The sequence below is a fragment of the Petaurus breviceps genome, unplaced genomic scaffold, assembly GCF_028583685.1.
Source record: "Petaurus breviceps papuanus isolate PSGF00001 unplaced genomic scaffold, PetGlider_PUasm1.0 174, whole genome shotgun sequence".
NCBI lineage: Eukaryota > Metazoa > Chordata > Mammalia > Diprotodontia > Petauridae > Petaurus > Petaurus breviceps.
In genome coordinates this window covers 12887068-12908402 of record NW_027185761.1, presented here as the reverse complement: position 1 = coordinate 12908402, position 21335 = coordinate 12887068, and the positions used below count along the sequence as shown (strand labels likewise).

Below are 21335 nucleotides of genomic sequence, written 5' to 3'. Positions count from 1 at the left end.
TTATAATTGCAAGGCGCTTTAGAGAGCATCCAATTTAATCTCAATCCCCAGTATGAGTTCCCTTTACAACATCCTGACATATGTTGTCATCCAACCTCTGTTTGGACCCTTCCACTGACCAAGAATTCATGGAGCAACCCATTCCACTTCATTGGTAATGAGTTCATCTCTCCAGCCAAAATCTGTCTTTCTATATCTTTCACTCCTTGGTCTTAGTGGCCCTTCTAGCGTCCAAGCAGAAGCCTATTCTTTTTTCCAGGAGAAAGTCCTTTGGATCTTTGAAGGCAACAAATTGGTCCTCCCAAATCCTCCAAGCCTTCTCTTATTTCTTGATGTAGTTTCCAGTTCTCTTACCACCCTGGTCACCCCTCTGTCAAATACATTTCTATTTGTCAGTTCTTCTTAAGATTCAGTGTCCAGAGCTTAACACCATCTTCCAGATGTAGTCTAACCAGGGCATCTCCTAGTCAGACTATCAATCACCTGCTCTGTCTTGGCCCCCAGGATTCTGTAAATACTGCTTAAGTTCGTATGAGCTTTTCTCAGTAGCTGCTGACTCATGTTGAAGTCAACTGAAATACATTAGGAGTTTACAGAGGTCTCAAGCAACTCCAGACTTCTAGGCAAACACGTTGGGCTTTATCTTGTTTTTGCTTCATTGATGAGGGGGAAAAGTGAATCAACAGTAGACTACACCTTGAACCAATGTATGAGGGTGTATAGACGGGCAGCATGATGGGAACTAGGCCCTTCCTCTGGCAGATACAAACTATGTGACCAAGAGTAGATCACTTACCCCCTCTCAGGGCCCTCCAGCAACTCTCAGAGACTGAAAGTTTGAGACAAAAGGCAGATCTGCATCGGGGGAGGAATTGTCCACACCAGGAGTTCCTCCACACTGATGAAATCATAGGTTCAGACCACACACACACACACACACGCGCCCGCGTGCACACAAAACTGTATTATTTGCATTTTTGCAGTTTTTTAACATTGGAGTACATTGTAAGCATATATTAAATATACATACATATAACCATATGAATGTCTTAATTATACGTGTTTCCATATCTAATCGACAACTGATGTGCTGCCCTCCCAAAGACCCCACAACCTGCCTACCTTGCGTCCAGCCTCATTGTTGTGTAAGTTCATGAGGGTCCTAGCATTCTGCTTGATTTCCCTCGCATCCACGAAGACCTTGGCAAAGCCTATGCCATAGCGGATGTCGGCAGAGCAGCCGCCCCACTTCCAGCCTTCATCCCGGTGATACTGGCCCTGCTTCTCCTTGTCACAGCCACAGTCACTCAGGTTACCCTGCGTACAGGCAGCTGTAATGGCATGGGCCACTCCCGCGGCAATGACCGCATAGGTGAATGCAGCTTCTCGGCTCCCTGGAAGAAAAGACAGAATCATGTCAGTGTGATAAGAACCCAGATACTGAGGAAAAGGAAACTGGGAACCCAGACTACAGGCTCCATGCTGGTAGAACTTGTCACTCAGCACAGGACTCTGTGTATGGTAACTGGGGCTGAGGGATGAGCTGGAACCATGAGGCAAGCTGATGGTTAAATCTGTAATGTGACCATTTACCCCTTAGGAATCTATAAGCTACAAATCATGACTGGATTTCTTGTTCTGTCTAGACTTATAAAAGTAATGAAGAAAATGCAGAATAAACTTAAAATAAGTCAGGCTTGCATTGTTTTTTGAGAGTCTGTTGTTAAACATTTATCTCCTGTAGGGGCTTAACATGCAGATACCAACCTGTGATTTCATTAGTCAAGGGAACGTCTGGTGGGGGAATTTCCTTCACCAGTGGTTAATCACAACTCAGTTCCAATATATTAAATCCTAAGGAGCTGCCAGAGGCAGTGACTTGTCCAAGGCCACAATACTACTAAGCATCAGAGCTACAATTTGAGCCTAAATCTGATTGACACTGAGCCCAGCACTTTATCCCATAAACACATTGACTCTAAAGTCTTTAATAAGAATTCTTTTTTTCAAATGAATTAAATTGAGACTAAATACCGATGATCAATTTTACCTAGAGAATAGGCCTAGAACCCTTCTTCCCATGTTTTCCTTCCAAGACACTTGTGAACTTTTACCAGGACAAAAATAAGAGAGAAGGTAATATCATGTCTCTCATCCAGTCATCTGTCATCTATAAGCTTAGTCAATAAATCTTATTGCAATTGTAATAAATTATATAATATATAATAAATCCACCCAGTCACCTCTACATACACTCATATATAAAGACAGCTCCTCTATTTATTAACTATATAACACAAATTATGACCTACATTGGTGGGACTAATAGCCACACCAATGAGACCCAGATTGTATTTTGAGTAACAATGGACAGATCATTTAGTCTCTCCGGGCCTCAGTTTTCCTGTCATGGGGGGCTAAAAATTCTGGTACCACTTACTTCACAAGGTTATGGTAGGAAAAGAGCCCTTGTAAACCCTAAAACCTTAAACCAACTGCTACCATTGCCCCATTTCTCCTCACCTAGAACAGTACCATTGGACTAGACATCCCAAAATCATGCTCTCAGTCAAGGGGAGAATTAATTTATTCATCCTGAGGACACCTGCCCAGGAGTTCAGCAACCTTGATAAGTGATTGACCAAAAAACTATCACTGAATGAATACAAACTTGCCTAGCCCCACTGTATGTAGCCATGCTCTGCCGGCCTTCTTTCCTCCCACACTTCTCTGTTCTTGTTGAGGGTACCACCACCCTCCTATTCTCCCAGGCTCCCAGTCTTAATGTAATCCTTTCCTCGTCTCTCTCACTAATATATTAAACATTGCCAAATCTTGCTATTTCCACCTTCAGAACTTCTCTCATAGACATCCCCTTCTCTCTCCTCTTCCAACCAGCCCTCATCATCTTCCGGTGGACTATCCCAATAGTCCTGTCTCCTAACCTCCAATCTCTCCCCACTCCAATCTCAGCTACAGAAATGATTTCTCTTAAAGGGTAGGTCTGACAATGCCACTCTCCTCTGCCCAGTGAGTTCCAGGGACTCTCTATTACCCCCAGAACTAGATATAAAGTCCTCTATTTGGCATTTAAAGCTCTTCCTAGCCCAGCCCAGCCCTAACTCCACAAACTCTGCAATCCAGCTGTAGCTTCTTATTTTTACCTCCCCAAATATAACATTCCACCTCCTGTCTCTTCCACCCAGACTTCTTTCAAGATTCAGCATAAAGCCCACATTCTGTAGGAGACCTTTTCTAGGTCCCCCTGCCTCAGTTGTAAATGCCCTCCCCTTTCAGATTACCTCTGTTGTTGCTGTTCATTCATTTTAGTCATGTCTGATTCTTCATGGCCCCAGTTAGGGTTTTCTTGGCAGAGATACTGGAGGGGTTTGCCATTTCCTTTTCCAGCTCATTTTATAGATGAGGAAACTGAGACAAATAGGGTGAAGTGACTTTCCCAGGGTCACACATCTATTGTCTTAAGGCTGGATTTGAACTCAGGTCTCCCTAACTCGAGGCCTGGTGCCACCTAGTTGTGTACACATTGCACATACTTAGTTGTTTATAGGTCATGCTCCCCACTAGAATGTGAGCTCTCTAAGGGCAGGGACTGTTTTTTTGCCTTTCTCTGTATCTCCAGTGATTAGTACAGTGCCTAGTATATGGCACTATGATATATCCTTGTGAATTGACTCAGTCAGTCAAACATTTATTAAATACCTACTATGTGCCAGGCATTATACTAAGTACTGTAGATACAAAAAGAGGTAAAAAAAATAATACTTGTTCTCAAGGAACTTAAAATCTAATAGGGTAAACAACAAACTCTACAAATAAATACATACAAACACATTATACACAGCATAAAAAGTAATAAGAGAGGGAAAGCACCAGAATTAAGAGGCCTTTGGAAGACAGGATTTTAGTTAAACCTTAAAAGAAGCCAGCAAAGTCATGGGAGAAGATGAGGAGGGAGAGAGTTCTAAGCATGGGAGAAAGAGAAAACGTCCAGAGCTGAGAGATGGCCAGTGTTGCTGGACCAAAGAAGACATGGTGGGAAGGAAGGTGTGAGAACCCTGGAAAGGCAGGATGGGGCTAAGGGCTTCGAATGTCAAGCAGAGCACTTTGTATCTGATCCTGGAGGCAAAGGGAAGCCGCTGGAATTTATGGAGAAGGTTGGGGGGAAGGGGTGCAGTGACATGATCAGACCTGTGCTCTAGGAAAATCACTTTAGTGGCTGAATGGAGGATGGATTGGAGTGGGGAGAGACTTGAGGCAGGCAGACCCCCCAGAAGTTATAGCAGTAAGCCAGGTGTGAGGTGATGAGGGCCTGCCACAGAATGATGGTGGTGCCAGAGGGGAGAAGAGGCCAGATTAGAGACACGGTGCAAAGGTGAAATCAGCAGACCTTAGCAACAGCTTGGATATGGGAGTGAGAGATAGTTAGGACTCCGGGATGACCCCTACATGTGAACCTGAGAGGCTGGGAGGATGGTGTTTCCTTGTACTGTAACAGGGAAAGAAGGGGTGTGGGATTAAGGGACTCTAGCCAGACCTAAATCACGCCTCATATCTACACATCCCTCTCATCTTGTGTCTTTCCATCAGGAACCTACACTGTCCCTTCCTCAATCAGTTTTCTGCCTCTTGTTCTGGGAACAGTGAGCAAATAAATGGTAGCATTACTTCTGGAAAGGGTGTGTCCGATGTAAGCATTAACTCCTTTCTCTGGGAAGCATTCTCTCCATTGGAATGCAAGTTCAGAATGTTTCCTCCATCTGTTAGAATGTAACCTCCAGGAAGGCAGGAATTTTTGTATTTGTATCCCCAGAACTCAGCAATGCTTGGAACATACTAAGAATTTAATAAATGGTTTGTTTGTTTCACTTATTCATTCAAGTATTATTTAAACACAATTAAATATATAAACATACCCACATATGTACCCATACTCAACCACAAACATATGCCCGTACAGATGTACCATTTTGCCAGCATAAACAAAGCTGTGTGTATATATAAATATATGCATATGTGTGTATATAAAAATATATATTTACATATAATATATACATATGTCTATATAAAAATATATACATAAACACATATATACACAAATATTTATATATACACATATTATATATATATATATATACATACATACATATTTATGTATGTGTGTGTGTCTAAAGTCAGATTTGAATTCAGGTCTTCTTGATTCCAAAGCTAGTACTCTATCCCGTAGAGAAGGAGGCAGGCATCTCCACTGACTGCCACCATCTGCCATTCACCGATCAGGCAGGCCAGCCTATGTGAGGCAGGAGGCATTCTGAGGAAGAGACAGGAGGCACCATGTACTGAGAGAGTCAAACCACCACCACTTGACCACAATCTCCCCTCAGAACCGATAGAAACAGCCCAAGGGGCTTTGGGAATGGTTCCAAGTCAGCACCTTTGGCCATCATTCCCAGAAGCAGACCCTATGGAGATGCAGCCTGGCAGCTAACTGCCCCTGGAGATTCTACAGCCTTATCTATCATAGACCCAGAAAAGAAAGTTCTGGTCACCCAGTCTCTGGCACTGCTAAATGATTCAACATCAGAAACTGATAGATTTGAATCAATTGAAATGACATTAAAGAAGAGGGACTGTCATCCACTTTGCTGCTACCCCCTTCTATCTGACTTTCAACCAAAGTTTTCCATGGACCTTGTCTCCCCCCATTAGAATGGAAGCTCCTTGGGGGCAGGAGCTGCCTTCTTTTCTGTTCATATTCAGAGCACTTTGCACAGAGTAAGCACTTAATAAATGCTCTGCTCAGTCATCAGACTATCAGAGGGCTAGAAAGGGAAAGTCATAACACCACGATGATCAGGTAGGGTTGCCTAAAGGAGGCAGTATCTTAAATAGGCTTTAGAAAATGGGTCCAACAGGCACAGGGACAGAGGCCATGCCAGACCTATAGAAAAATCAGAGCAAAGGAATGTTGAACATGGTGTGTTTTTAGGAGGCACAGAGTAGTTTGGTTTGGCAGAAACATTAAATATAAGGAGATGAATAATGAAAAAAGGCTAGAGAGGTAAGGTGGCAACAGATTGTGAAGGGCCTTGAATGTCAAAACAGGATTTTGAACTTTACTTGAGTTAATAGGGATCCACTGAAGATTTTTTAAGCAGAAGAATGACATGTCTGGATCAATGGGTAAGAGAGATTATTCTGGCAATAGGATGTACTATAAGGAAAGACCAAAGGCAGGCAAAGAGCCCACTGCAATAGTACACATGGATAGTAAATATCACATGTACAAAGCAAGTGGCAGTGGAAATCAAGAACTTATCCATACATATGTTTTTATTTATGGATACAGACAGACATATATACAACATGAACACTGGCTTTTGTTCTCTGTAAATGTCAAAAGCACTGCCATTAAATATCTGTGTGCCCTTCCATTGGTCAATTTCCCACACTGGATCTCAGTTTGCTAATCTCTATGAACTTTCTATAGAAATCTGCACATGTCTATCAGGTAACCCCTTCCCACTTTCACAAAGGATCCCACCTTCTTCATGCCATTGGTCAAAAATCAGCAAAGAGGAATGAAAAAACCCAGAACAAAAGTGCACTAAATACAACTTTTTGATGTATTAATGCATCTTAGTGCACTGATTCGGAGATTGTAACCTAGGAAATAGCAATTAGCATTCAAGTCCATTACAAAACAGATAATAATCAGCTATTCTCCTTCTCCATGAGGGCTGGCCAAAGAAAATAAGCTATAATTACTTCCTGCATCAGGAGGACTTCAAGTTAGACTTAAGGAAGAATTTTTTTTGACAGTGAACAATATTATATAGGGAAATTCCTGGGGGGAGGAAGAGGGTTGGAGAGGCAGAACGTGTGAGATGGCCAAGACAAAGGAAGCTGAAAAATCTACTTTTCAGATCTTTGGAAACAAGATCAATTCTCATGTATATAACACGATTTATAGATGATCCCACCTAGAGGAAGGGGGTATGCCAGGTGACCTCTTAGATACGTCTTAGTTGCAGAATTCTAATGATAAGACCAAGCACCCCCAAGGTAGGCAGTCAATATTCCAAAAGGCTCTTGGCAGGTGCTACAGTCAGCCTCCTGCAGACACACCTTCTGGCCGTTGGTGGGTCTGGGCAGAAGGCTTATAAAGCTCTTTGAGGCATAGCCAAAAGCTATCATGGCTTAGAAGAAACTTAAGGGATATAGAAACCAATAATTAATTCCCTTCTGTTCTAAAAGGCTCTCTTACCCCCCCCCTCCAATTCTTCCCTCAGTCACTATTTCTAACTTGGGGACAAGTCTTAACTACACCCCAACCTGGTGAAGGTTGCCCTTTGTTGCCACAAGAGAGAATGATCTCAGGTCTCTCCAATCCCCAGCAGGCCCTGGGTCATTTTTATTGACCTCTGATCTCACGACTTTCTATTCCTCTGAGTATTGCTTGACTTGGTTTCCATTTTTTGTAAAATGAGAATTCACAGGCACTACCTACTTCATAGAGAAAACTGACTCATAAGCTTCAAAGCACTAAAGAATTGTGAGGCCTTTTCGCTATTGAATTCTAAATTGTGTTATCTGATGTTAACATATCAAAACACATGAGTATTGCCACAAGGGACATCAACAAGAACTATGAATGACTAAAAACAAAGGATGGCACAAATATGGAGGAGATGGAAAAACTTTACTTCAACTCAACATTTGCTCATCACCAATTCTGAACAAAGCACGAGGTCCTGCCCTCAAGGAGTTTGCAGTTTTCTGGGGAAGGGCTGGCAGTGGAACACAACAGTAGTAATATGCTCCGTAGGAATGTGAAGAGGGAGAGGGCACTTGGAGCTGGGGGAGGTTGGGGATGAGACAAGGCTGCCCTTGAGCTGAAGGGTCTGAGAGGCAGACCAGGAGGAGAGGCAAGTCCATGCCAGGCATGAAGGGCAGCCTGCAGAAATGTCCCAATGGAGTGCCAAGGGTGGTCAGGTTCAGGCCTCCCTGATTACAGTATAGGATGAAGCAGAATAACATGATATAAATCAAGAAAGGCAGGCTAGAACCAGCTTTTGTAGGGCCTTGGACATCTGGGATCCCTTCCCATTCTACATCAAAGACCCTACATTCCAAGCTGGACACTACATTTTATACTGGAAGCAAAACTAAAGATTTTTGAGCAGGGAAATGATATGGTCAGACCCATTCCTTAGGGAAATTATTTTGGTAGCTCTTTCCAAGATAGACTAGAACAGGGAGAGAATTAAGGCAGAGAGATAAATTAGGAGGTTATTACCATATTCTAAAGCAGAAAATGAGGGGCTGAAACAGAATACTGGAAATATGAGTATAGTGAGTAGTTAGGTGGTGCAGTGGTTAGAGTACCAGACCCAGAGTCAGGAAGACTTATCTTTCTGAGTTCAAATCTGGCCCCAGACACTTACTAGCCATGTGACCCTGGGCAAGTCACTTAGCCCTGTTTGCCTCAGTTTCCTCATCTGTACAATGAGCTGGAGAAGGAAATGGCAAACGATTCCAGTATCTTTGCCAAGGAAACCCCAAATTGGGGCACAACGAGTCGGACATGACTAAAAAACAACTCAATAACAGTATGAGTACAAAGAGGGGGGCAGAGGCATGTAATCAAAGACTCAACAAGATTTGGCAACTCACTTTATGGAAGGGAAAGGAGGGATGAGGTGGCTAGGTGGCACAATGAATAGAGCACTGGCCCTGGAGTCAGGAGGACCTGAGTTCAAATCCAGTCTCAGACACTTAACACTTGCCAGCTGTGTGACCTTGGGCAAGTTACTTAACCCCAATTGCCCTGCCTTCTCCCCTCCAAAAAGCAAAAAGAAAAGAAAAAAGAAAGGCAGGAGGAAGGAAGGAAGGAAGGAAGGAAGAGTTAAGTGTGACTAACATTGTGAGTCTGGGTCATTGGGAAGTCTGTGGTGTCCTCAATAGAAATAAGGAAGTTTGGAGAAGAGGTGAATTTAAGGGAGAAGGGGAACATAATAATCAAGTGTTGGCCATGCTGAGTTTGAGTTGCCAGTAGAACTTCAAGGTATATAGTAAATGGTTAGTATTAGGGGACTACAATTTAAAATGACATCCAAGGCTAGATACATAGATCTCAGAATCATCTACCTAGAGATTATAATTGAACAAGGTGAGAACAAACATAGTACTGTACAAAGAGTACTGGATTGAAGTCAGAGAACTTTAATTCAAATCTTTTCTGTGCCATTTACCATCTATGTGACCCTGGGCAAGTTATTTGACCTCTTGAGGTCTCAGTTTCCTCATCTGTAAAAAAAAAAAGGGGGGGAGGCCTCTAAAAAAAGGTGGCATCTAAAGTTCTTTCCATATCTGAATCCATTAATCCATAATCTACAAATCCATGGGAACAGCTGAGATCAACAGGAGAAAGAGAGACAAGAAAAGTCAGGATAGAGGCCTGGGGGACACCCACTTTTGGGGGTAGGAGATGATGCTGATTCAAGAAAGTGAAAACGTTCAGAAACATAAAAGTAGAACAAGTAAACAGGAATGTTCATGAAAGTCAAGAGAGGAGAGGATCTATCCAAGAGAATGAGATAGTAGACAATGTCAAAAGTTGCAGGAAAGATCTGGGGGAGGAGGTAGAGGAAAATTTGAATATATTGTACAATGTTTATCTTTCTGCCATCGGCCAAGCAACTGCTATCTAAAACCAAGCTGGTCTACTTCCTAGAAAGGAAGGGAAAAGGAGAAAAAAGAATGCCTCCCCATTCTTGATGTTATCAGAGAGAATTAAATATTCAAAAAGATCTTTACTGGCTAGAACACTGAGCCAAATTCATGAAAATGAAATTTAACAGGGATACATATAAAGTCTTGAGTTCAAAAAAATCAACATCACAAATAAAAGAGAAGTCAAGGCTACCAAGCAAATTCATCTGAAAGAGATCTAAGGGTTTTAGTGGGGTATCACCTAAATGAGTCCACAGCGTAATATGGCAGCACCCCCCCCCAAAAAAATGAATGAGCTCTCAAACTTCCTTAAAAGAGGATTAATGATCAGAATACAGGAGGTAACAATCTAGGCTATACTTTTTCCCGATTTGACTATATTTGGAATATTGCCTTCAGTTGAACATGTGATCATTATTATAATCATTAATAGTTCCATTAATATTCTATATTATATTCTATATATAATATGTTATATATACATATATGTATTGTATACATATATTTACACATACCATATTAAGCATAATAAGCTTAAAACATAAGCACCATATTCTAGAAGGAAATTGATAAGGTGGAAAGCAACCAGAAAAGTGTATTTACTGCCCTGAGATCATGTCCTATGAGGACTGGTTCAAGGACCATGGTTTAGCCTTGAAAAGATGAGGTTTCAGAGAAATATGAGAAACATCTTCAAGAATCTGAAGCACTCTCAGATGGAATAAAGATGTGACTTCTACTGCTTAGCCCCAAAGGGCAGAGCTGGGAGCAGTGAGTAGAAGCCACAGAGGCAGATTTGAGCTTGACTTACAAAAACTTCCTAAGGACGAGAGATCTCCCAAAGTGAAATGGGCTGCCTTTGGAGGTCGTGGGCTCCTCCTTCATTAGGGGACTCCAATGAAGGATGAATGAAGTTGTGGGGGATTTTGTAGAGGAGATTCTCAGTCAGGTACAGGTTGGACTGGGCAGCCTCAAGGCTCCTTCCAGCTCTGAGATTCCTTGATCCTAGACTATAAGGTCCCTAAGGACAGGACCTAGGTCTTATTCCAGTTTGTATTGTCCTGTAGCACAGAACTCTACATAGAGTAGATATCCTATGAATGTTTACTGAATCAGTATGATAAGAATAATTATAATGATTAATACAAGCAACTTGTTCATCATTGTATTTGACTCTGCATGACTCCATTTGGGTTTTCTTAGCAAAGATACTGGAGTGTTTTGCCATTTCTTTCTCCAGATCATTTTACAGATGAGACTGAGGCAAACACAATGAAGTGACTTGCCCAGGTTCACACAACTAGTAAGTGTCTGAGGCTGGATTTGAACACAGGTCTTCCGGACTCCAGGTCTAGTGCTCTATCCACTGCACCATCTTGCTGCTCCCGTAAGAACAATAGTTCCAATAATCAAAGAGGCTCAGAGTCTTGGATATGCACAGCCTACACTCGCATCCCTGGCTGGCTAAGAAGGCTACTGAAAGACACCATTATTCCTATGTTAAAACAAGCACAGGACCTATAGATATTCCAGGCATGAAGTGAGGGGTGAGTAGGGGAAAGGGTAGAGAAAGGTTCTCCCTTGTTCCAGGAGGTGCCACCTCTGGGCAGCCAGGTCCCAGTGGCCTTCTCAAGCCCTGATCAATAACCATCCCTGATTCCTTTAAGAAGATAATAAGCTATGTGGGGTCTTTAGAGATGGTAGTTATAAAAGAGGCACCACCATACTACAGGATGGGGAAAGCTTCTTTCTCAGATTGTCTTTAAAAAATTACTTTTTGAACTGTGCACATGCAGTGTTTAAGAAGTGATTTTTTTGATTTAGTCTTCCTGACTGCCTGAGTAAGGAGCCAGAGGAGGACTGGGGAACCTTCCCAGGTTCCAGAGCACTTGGTACTTCCTGGGCCTGAGAGAGACAATATGGTGGAGCAGTAAGATATCAGTCAAAGTTAGAAAATATAGGCCTGAGTCCCAGCTTTGCCTATTGTTAGCTACATGCCTTTGGGCAAGATATCTTCCAGACTTCAGTTTCCTCACCTGTAAAATTGAGGACTTGGACTAGGCAGTTCCTTCTAGTTCTAAGATTCAATGAATTGTGCTGAACCCAGGAAGGAGGAGGAAGCAGAGAACATCCAGGAGCTAGGGACTGCCCTCAAGTCATTGTTGATCTCTAGGGGATGGTGAGATACTGATAAGCAAGAACCACCGACATTATCAGAACACAAAGCCATCAACTGTCATAGGGAGTTGCCAGGGAGCACAGAGAGGCTAAGGGAATTGCCCAGAGTCAGACAGTCAATAGATGTCAGAGCAGCACCTGAATCCAGGACTCCAAGAAGCTAGCTCTCTTTCTGGTATGTCGGGCTACCTCTCCAAAGCTTGAAGTTATCAAGAAGATGCCCACATGACAAGGGAAGCTCCTCGCCAGGAACTCTCTGAACCAGTGAAATCAAACCCAGGTTATTTGGTTCCAAATCCCCTGAGACCTAGAGCCTATGAAGAAGGGAGGCAAAGGCTCCCCCTAGGGTAGCTTTAAGTCAGTGGTCTCGCTCTCCAAGATGCTTGCAGGGGATCTGCAAGATCAAAATGATGTTCATGAGGATACTAAGACAATTCATCCTGTTTATCTCTTTTTTCTACAAAATCCTGATGAGCCCCTTGAGAGCAGAAACTATTTTTTGCCTTTCTTTGTATCTCTAGAACTTAGCACAGTGCCTGGTATATGGTAGGTATTTAATAGATGCTCAGTGACTTGACTTGACTAGGAAAGTCCTTCTTGAACTTCCAGGAACATGGCAATTTCAGGATGGGGTCCCAAAACATTTCTCCAAATTCTGTGGTTCTTGACCTTTATTTTTAGTCTGCAAATATTTTTTTACTTAATTTTTTTCAAATAAAAATCCACCTTCAATCCCTCACACTCCCCAACTGAGAAAGCGGGAAAAACAAAACCCCTGTTCCACATATTATAATCAAGCAAACGCATTCTCACACCGATCACGTTCCCCCCAAAACGTGTCTCAAATCTGTACTCTGAGTCCTTCACCTCTCCCCATCAGAAGGTGAGCAGAATGTTTCAAAATGAGTTCTCCAGAATGGGTTATGATGTTGATCGGTGTTCCTAAGTCTTTCAACATTTACTTAAATGCTTAACATTTTTCATATATCAAGAATCCCACTTGAGTGAAACCTATGGACCTTGTTTCTGAAAAAATGTTTTAAAAGAATAAAATAAAATAAAATACAGAGAATAACAAAGGAGACTAATTATATTGAAAAAGTTACCAAAGTATTTTTAAACAATTAAAAAAACAGAACAAGTTCCCATACTCCAGGTTACCCATGTTTAAAGGATCTGTGTTCCAGAGATCTATGGTCACTCTTGGAACAAGAGAACATCGATTTAATTACAATCAAGCTGAATAGTCTTTTGAGACTCTACATTCCTTTGTGCCCAGATCCATGCTAACACTACGAGAAAAACAAGAGAAATAGAAAATGGTTTCTTCTCTGATGGCATTTATTGTCTGTCACTTCCAAACCAAGATTAACTGGTGTGAACCAGTTAAGAATTCAAGAAAACCCCAGTAGCATTCAATGCCCTTCCCCCACTCTCTTCTGGAGGCTGAAATCTACCCAACCTCCAAGTGCCACTTCTCTATCAAACAATCAAAAGTATTTATTAAGCTTCTACTATGGGCAAGATAGCCTTGTACTTCAACAGCATGGACCCCTGCCACTGGAAAGGCAGACTGACTTTAGTGGAAAGGCACAGGATCTGGGTAGGCAACTAGGTGGCACAGTGGATAGAGCACCCAGCCTACAGTCAGGAAGACTCATCTTCCTGAATTCAAATCCAGCCTCAGACATTTACTAGCTGTGTGACCCTAGGCAAGTCACTTAACCCTGTTTGTCCCAATTTCTTTTGTTTTTTGCCTTTTTTAGGGCAATTGGGGTTAAGTGACTTGCCCAAGGTCACACGGCTGGTTTTTGTGTTAAGTGTCTGAGGACGGATTTGAACTCAGGTACTCCTGACTCCAGGGACGGTGCTCTATTCACTGTACCACCTAGCCACCCCTGTCCCAATTTCTCTTCTGTAAAATGAGGTGAAAAAGGAAATGGCAAACTACTCCAGCATTTCTTCTAAGAAAACTCCAAAGAGGGTATACAGAGAGTCAGATGCAACGGAAAAATGACTTAACAACAACAACACAGGATCTGGGTTCAAATTCCATCTCTGCTATTTACTAGTGGAGCAATCTTGGGCAAGTCACATCTGCAGAATGAGGAATGATGACATTTATATAACATTTTAAGGTTCAAAACGTGTTTAAATTTATTGTCTCATTTGGACCAATCTCACAACCCTGTGAAGTAGATGCTATTATTTCTCCCATTTTACAGATGAGTAAACTGAGGCTGGGTGCATCACTGTCAGAGGTGAAAGCCAAAGTCGGCTTTGCCCTACTTCTCACCATACCATATAAACCATGCACCCAAATGGCATTATTCTTCCTTGGACCTCCCATAGAACTTTTATTTCTCCCTCTTGTATTCCCTTGTATCCCTTTATTTGCCCAGTGGTCATTTGGCTGAGAGACTGCCTGGACTGGGAGACTGAAGTGGCCTCACATTTAAAAGACCTACATTCAAACTCACCTCTAATACCCCTAATACCTATGGATTTTATGACCCAAGGCAAGTCCCTTAACCTTCAGGGTTCTAAACAACCCCTTTCAGTCTAGAAATTACAGAGCTGGTACCAACCTACATTGCAAGAGGGAGGTCCCTTTATCAGTCAAATACAAGGTCTAGTCAGAGAAGAAAAAAGGCATTTCTATAAATGTGGCATCCTTGTCCTTCTAGACCACAGAATCTGCACTTTTTTGGTCATAGAACCCTTTGGCAGTCTGGTAAAGCCTAACCCACTGTGCTTTGTTGCCTATGTTCCTAATTGAAGGGAATATTAAATTGCAATTGTTGTTCAGTTGCCTCCAACTTTTCATGACCCTGTTTGGGGTTTTCTTGGCAAAAAACACTGGTGTGGTTTGCCATTTCCTTCTCCAAAATTGTAGTTAGAAATTAATAAAAATAAAATATAATTTTTCTATCCATGTTCACAAACCCCCTGAAATCCATGGACTACCCCTATTCCCAGTCCTAGACTACAAGCTTCTTGAGGGCAGGGGCTGTATCTTATTTAACGTCCCCCAGCACTTACCACAGAGTTCTGCATATAGTAAGTGCTAATTCAATGTTCATTGGATTAAAATAAATGTTAAACAAATATAAGTCCTGGGGGGCTAAGGGGAAAGGAGAGAAAAAGGAGATATCAGGGCAGACCACAGTTATCATGTCAGGGGAATAAGGAAATCGGTTTTCCAAAGCATCAATATAGTGCCTTTCACATAGTAGGCCCTCCATAAATATTTGCTAACTGATGTTCCCAAGTGGTAACTGATAAGAAAAATCCAGACACTCTGAGTCATTTGTTGACATTCCTACCAAGGTGTGGAGTGCTATTATAAAATATGGTATGGGGTTGGTGCCTGCAAACCTTATTCAGCAGGAAGGAGAAGGAATCTAAAAAAATGGTGAAGGAAAGAGCTGATCTTCCAAAGGAATGAAGAAAAACATCTTTTCCCAACCAAGGGTTAGATACCTGAACAAAAAGGAAATGAAGGGGGTGAAAGCATTAAGGAGAGGAGAGGCTGGTCTGGCCCAGAGAGTGTGGGAACAAAAATTTGACAGAATCTCTATATTCTTAGGAAACGGGAAATTTGAAAGGGAAAGGATAATGTGCTTAATACCTATATGTTGGTGGATCGATAACATTTGACTGAAAATAAAGCAATCAGATGGGAAAGGGAGGTTTCTGCCAAGGTAGGAAAGAATGGAGAATCTGTAACCTTCCCAAAGCAAAACTGGGTTTATAGAAGAAACATGGTAGAATGGGATGAACACTGAATTATGACTGAGTCAAGAGACCCAAATTCAAATCCTGATTCCATCACAAACCGGCTGTCATTTAAACTCTACCAAGTTTCAGTTTCCTCATTTGGAAGAAAAGGAGGGAGAGAGGGACAGAGAGGAACTTTTTAAAGTAATGTAATGTAATAGGTTTAGGGCAGCTAAATGGCAAAGTACATAGACTGCCAGGCCTGGGGTTAGGAAGACTCATCTTCTTTAATTCAAATTCAGCCTCAGACTCTTATTAACTGTGTGTCCCTGGGCAAGTCACTTAACCCTTTTTGGCTCAGTTTCCTCATCTGTAAAATGAGCTGGAGAAGGAAATGGCAAACCACTCCAGTATTTCTGACAAGAAAACTCCAAATAGGGTCACAAAGAATAGGATGGACATGACTAAAATGACCAAACAATTAAAAGGTGCTAGTCCCTGTGCTAAGCACTTTATAAATATCATTCCTTTTAATCCTCATAACAACCCTGTGAGGTAGATGCTATTATCATCCTCATTTTACAGGGGAGGAAACTGAGGCAAACAGAGGTTTAAGTGACTTGCCCAGGATCTCACTGCTAGAAAGTGTCAGAGTTCGGATTTGAATACGGGTCTTCCCTATTCCAAGCCCAGTATTCTATTCACTGAGTCCCCTCATTCACAGAATCATAGCCTCAAGAAATGGAAGGGTCCTAGATGTCATACAGTCCTAGAACTTAAATCTAGAAGGGTCCATTCATGCCATCCTCTCTACCAAATCAAGGCCCACTTGTTGGGGATCTCCCTTAGTGATTCTCTCTGCATCTTCCTTCACAGATCTCTCTGCTAGGGGCTGAGAATTCACAGCCACACAAGGCAGATCATCCCATTACTGGACAGCCTTAACTGTTTAGGAAGACACTCGGTATCACTTTTCCCCACATGTTCTTCCTGGAATCAGTATCTGGGGCTTCTTCATCATTGCCTTTCAGAGATTTTCAGGTGGCTATCATGCCTGCTGAGTTCTCTTCTCTAGGTTAGTTTATGGTCTTTTCCTTATATATAGCATTATTTCTGGAGCCTTCACCATCGTGGTCACCTGTCTCTGGACACATTTCATTTGGTTAATGTGTTTCTCGACATGTGGGACCAGAACAAATCTGGTGAAATCATTCATTACCTCTTTTCTCAACACTTTCTTTTTCAGGAAAGGGGGTGAGAAAAAGTAGAGATCTTAACTGGTGGTTTCATTAGTATAAGGGACTTCCAAAAAAGAAACTCCCTTCACCACTACAGGTCTGCAATTTAATCATCTTACCAAGTTTCTCGGCGACATTAAAAGATTAAATACCTTGTCCAGGGTCACAAAGCCATTATATGTTAAAGGTAGGACCTGGATCTAGGTCTTCCTGACTCTAAATGAAGCTTAAATTAAGGATTTTTTTTGCATCCAAATGGCAGTGTTGAGATGGAAGTCAACTTAAGCCCTTTAACAATTCCCAATGTCTCTTTCACAAAACCTGAGATCAAACTCTACCTCTCCAAATTCTGCATTTGGACAGTTGACTTCCTGAGCTGAAGGATAAGACTTTACATTGATCTATGTGAAGTTTCCTCTTGATTTCAGCCCATCCCTTCAGTTTGTGAAAAATCATCCTTAACCTTCATCCTGTGATGCATTAACCATTCCTCCCAGCTCTGTGTAATCTGCAGATGTGACAAGAATGATAGCTAGACCATCATCTAATTCATGGACAAAAATATTAAACAAGACAAACCTATAGACAGAGCTACCAGGAGAGACTACATTCCACAATTACCCAATCATAGAATTAGAGCAGCCAGGGATCTTGGTAGTCATCTAGTCCTACTGTCTTATTTTACATATGAGGAAACTGAGACTCAGAGTCATGAAATGACCTACTCAAGGTCACACAGAGGGAGTAAGTGGTAGAGCTGATATTTAAATCCTTGTCCTTTAAGTCCAAATCCAATACTTTTTATCCACTGCACCATCTTACTCACTAACCAATGCTCTTTGGGTCCAGTTCTTCGGTTTGCTTCCAATCCACCTAATACTGCTTATGCAGCCCACATTCCTATGTGTCTTTCACAAGGATATCATAAGGACATTGCTAAATGCTTTACCAAATCAAGATATATTTACTCTAGAGTATTCTATCCATCTTATAAGCTAACAACTAAAAAAATTTTTTTAAAGGAAATCAGCTTAACTTGGCATGATCTGTTCTTAGTGAAAACATTATGCCTTCTATGACTCACTCATTTTCTTTCCCTACCTATCCACATTAAAGAGATATTGTGAAGAACAAATGAAATAATAATAATAATAATAGCATCTATAGTGTTTACTATATGCCAGGCACTATGTTAAGTCCTTTATAAATATTATCTCATTTGATCCTCACAGTCCTGAGAGGGAGGTGTTACTATGATCCCCATTTTATAGTTGAGAGAAACTGAGACAGAGGTTAAGTGACTTGCCCAGGATCTCACTGCTAGAAAGTGTCTGAGATCACATTTGAACTCAGGTCTTCCTTATTCCAGGCCCAGTGTTCTATCCATTGAGTCACCCAGCTGCCTAAATAATATGCCTCAAAAACATTTTAAAAACATAAATTATTACACACATTAAAGTATTCTTTTTTTTTGCAGGGGGGAAGGCAGGTCAATTAGGGTTAAGTGACTTGCCCAAGGTCACATGGCTAGTAAGTGTTAAGTGTCCGAGGTCGAATTTGAACTCAGGTCCTCCTGACTCCAGGGCCAGTGCTCTATTCACTGAGCCACCTAGCTTCCCCCTAAAGTATTCTTTTTTAAATGTCAAAATGTATCCCTTTTCACACAGGGACTCAGTTCTCACTGTCATAAGCTACATGCATACTCTGCCTGCCTCATTTCTAAGATTCTGGATGCAACCTAGTGAGTAAAGTGCTAGCTAAACTTGGAAACAAAAAGACATCCAGCACTCTTCAAGAAGGGTGAGGTTGGGTAACTGACCTCCTCCTATGTAAAAAGAAGGTGATCATAGCACCCATCTCACAGGGTAGTTAGGAAGATCAAATGAGTCCATGTAGGTAAAAGGCCATGAAAACCGTAAGTACCCTATAAATGTCAGCTGCTGTTTTTATAGTGTAGTACAATTGTTTCCAACAGCAATTTGGGGAGGGGGAGGGAGGGAGTAGATACTGTGTGAGCATGCAATGAGCCACTGGGGAATTCTCTGGAGATGTTCTATGAAAAGTGTCTAGAACTAACAGGAAGAAGAAAATAATTCTAGTTATGGAATCCTCATTGCTCTCACTGCTGCCGTTAGCAGGGATGAAGGCATAAGATACAAGAGTCAAGAACCTGCCAGGGGAAGCCACAGGGTAGCTGCAGCTCCTTGGTAGCTATCCCACTCTAGAACTCTGACTTTGGAAACATCTTCTCTGGACCACGTAGCAGGAAGGTGTTCTAAGTTCTCATAAAGTCAGGTATAGTTTATTTGAGATCACCTGACTCCAAATGCTTTGTACGTAATAAGCACTTAATAAATGTTGTTAATGGACTGGCTATATCTGTAAGCCCTGGAGTATTAAGGTAAAGACTAGAGAGAGAGATTAAATCATGGATAGGGTAAGGATGAAGGTTAGGGAATGGCCCTGTGATTTAATTGGTCTAAGGTAGTCATTCCCAAATTGTTTAGCATTAGGACTCCTTAAACATTCTTGAAAGTTTTAGAGGGTCCCCAAAAGCCTTTGTTTATATGAGTTATTTCTATTGATATTAGTGTATTAGAAACTAAAACATCTTAGTATGGTTTTAAAAAACAGTTTTGACTGGGGCAGCTAGGTGGCACAGTGAATAGAGCACCAGCCCTGGAGTCAGGAGGACCTGGGTTCGGATCCGGCCTCAGACACTTAACACAAAAATTAGCCATGTGACCTTGGGCAAGTCACTTAACCCCAATTGCCCTCCAAAAAGCAAAACAAACAAACAGTTTTGACTTCAAGGATCCCTGAAAGAGTCTCAGGGACCACTAAGTATCCATGGACCACATTCTGAGTACTACTAGTCTCAGGAACTTCCGCGTGATAAAACTCCCTTTACCAGTGCAGGTTGGCACCTCCTACATAACTTACTATCTTACAAAGTTGCCTAGAGTAATCTGCGGTTAAGAGACTTGCTCAGGGTCACCCAGTCAATATATGCAAGAGGCAGGTCTTCCTGATTTAATAGCTTTCTCTCTATCGGATGCCTCCTTAAACTTCCAAGTTGGAAATGAAGACAAGAAGCTCTTATGGAAGATCAAGGGGAGCCAACAGTGGGCTGGGAGTGTGGCAGGGAGAAAGAGAGACAGGAAGGAGGTTTCAACTACAGCGTGTGGTCCATCTACCCAAAAAAAAAAAAAAGCATAAGAGAGGGCAATTCCACGGCCAGGAACCCAAGGTCTCGCTGACCTTGGCAACAACACGGCAGCTACAGCCTGGGCCGAGAAAGAATTATTCTTGGACAGTTTCTTCTGCTCTTTCAGACAACACTTCAGCACTGGGCAGAAGGGAAAAGGTCTGATGTTTCTTATACTGGAAAGGGCATGGGAGGATGGGTGGAAATCCAGTCCCTCTCCTAACCAGTCTTTTCAGTTGCTCTATCCTTCTTCATCTCTACCCCATACAGATTCAAATGGCTGAAATCTCTCCCTTAGAAAAGGACCTGAGTAGCAAGTCCAGGGATGTGAGAGGGAAGAGCATTGACAGAAGGGTGGAGTAGGAAGGAGGCATGATGATGTAATGGGAAAAACTCTAGGTGTGGTATCAGGTGACCTAAGTTCAAATCCCAGCTCTAACACTTTACTCTGTGACCCTGGCCAAGTCACTCCTCTAGATTAACTTCAGTTCCCTTCTTTCTTAAATAAGGAAAGTGATCCTTCCTTCCACTACTAACCCAACAGAGTGGTTGGAAAAAAGAAAGCATCGTAGTTCTTAAAGTGTCAAATAAATGAGGCAGGAAAGTACCTGTATATATGGTGGAATTTTAGCATTGTCAAGGAACACCCCTTCCCCCAAAATTTCCCCTAAAAAAAAAGAAAGATGTCTTCCACTGTCTTCCTGTGGCCTGGACATGAATCTTTTTTTTTTTAACTTAAGTTATTGGGCTTTATAAAAATGCAAAAGATCTATTTAGTCATTAACAACGTTTAGTGGATTCACTCATCAGATTCTGTCCCAGATCATAGCTACTGGAACAGAATTTCCTGAGGATGAGAGTGGGGAAAGGGTCTAGAGCTCAGGTCTATACGCAACTCAGGTAGGATACCCCAGACAGCCAGGGAGCAGCTTGAGGACCACTAGAGCTGGGGTTCTTCATCTGGGGTCCATGACCTTGTTTGTTCTTTTAATATTTTGATAGCTGTATTTCAATATAATTGTTTTCCTCTGTAATCCCATGTATTTTGTTTCATGCGCTTAAAAGCCTTATTCTGAAAAGAGGTCTATAGTTTCCCCAGACTTCCAAAAGGGTCCACAGCACACAAAAAGGTACAGATCCTTGCATCACAGCAACCAGAGACAGGAGTGTCAAAGGCAAGCCTCTTAAATGCATAATTTTGCCTTGGCCCAATTTACCCTATTTGGAAAAAATCTGAC

General features: G+C 41.9%; 1 protein-coding gene across 2 annotated transcripts in view; it reads right to left on the bottom strand.

The window, feature by feature from the left end:
- WNT7A (Wnt family member 7A) overlaps positions 1 to 21335 on the bottom strand; it is a 90383-nt gene that overhangs the window by 46777 nt on the left and 22271 nt on the right. For both annotated transcript variants that reach the window (XR_011167522.1, XM_069083763.1), the window contains exon 3: positions 1123 to 1394. Coding sequence is in view for 1 of the 2 variants with exons in the window: in XM_069083763.1 (XP_068939864.1) it covers positions 1123 to 1394 (272 nt within the window). In the remaining variant the exon portion in view is untranslated. The remainder of the gene's footprint in view (positions 1 to 1122; positions 1395 to 21335) is intronic.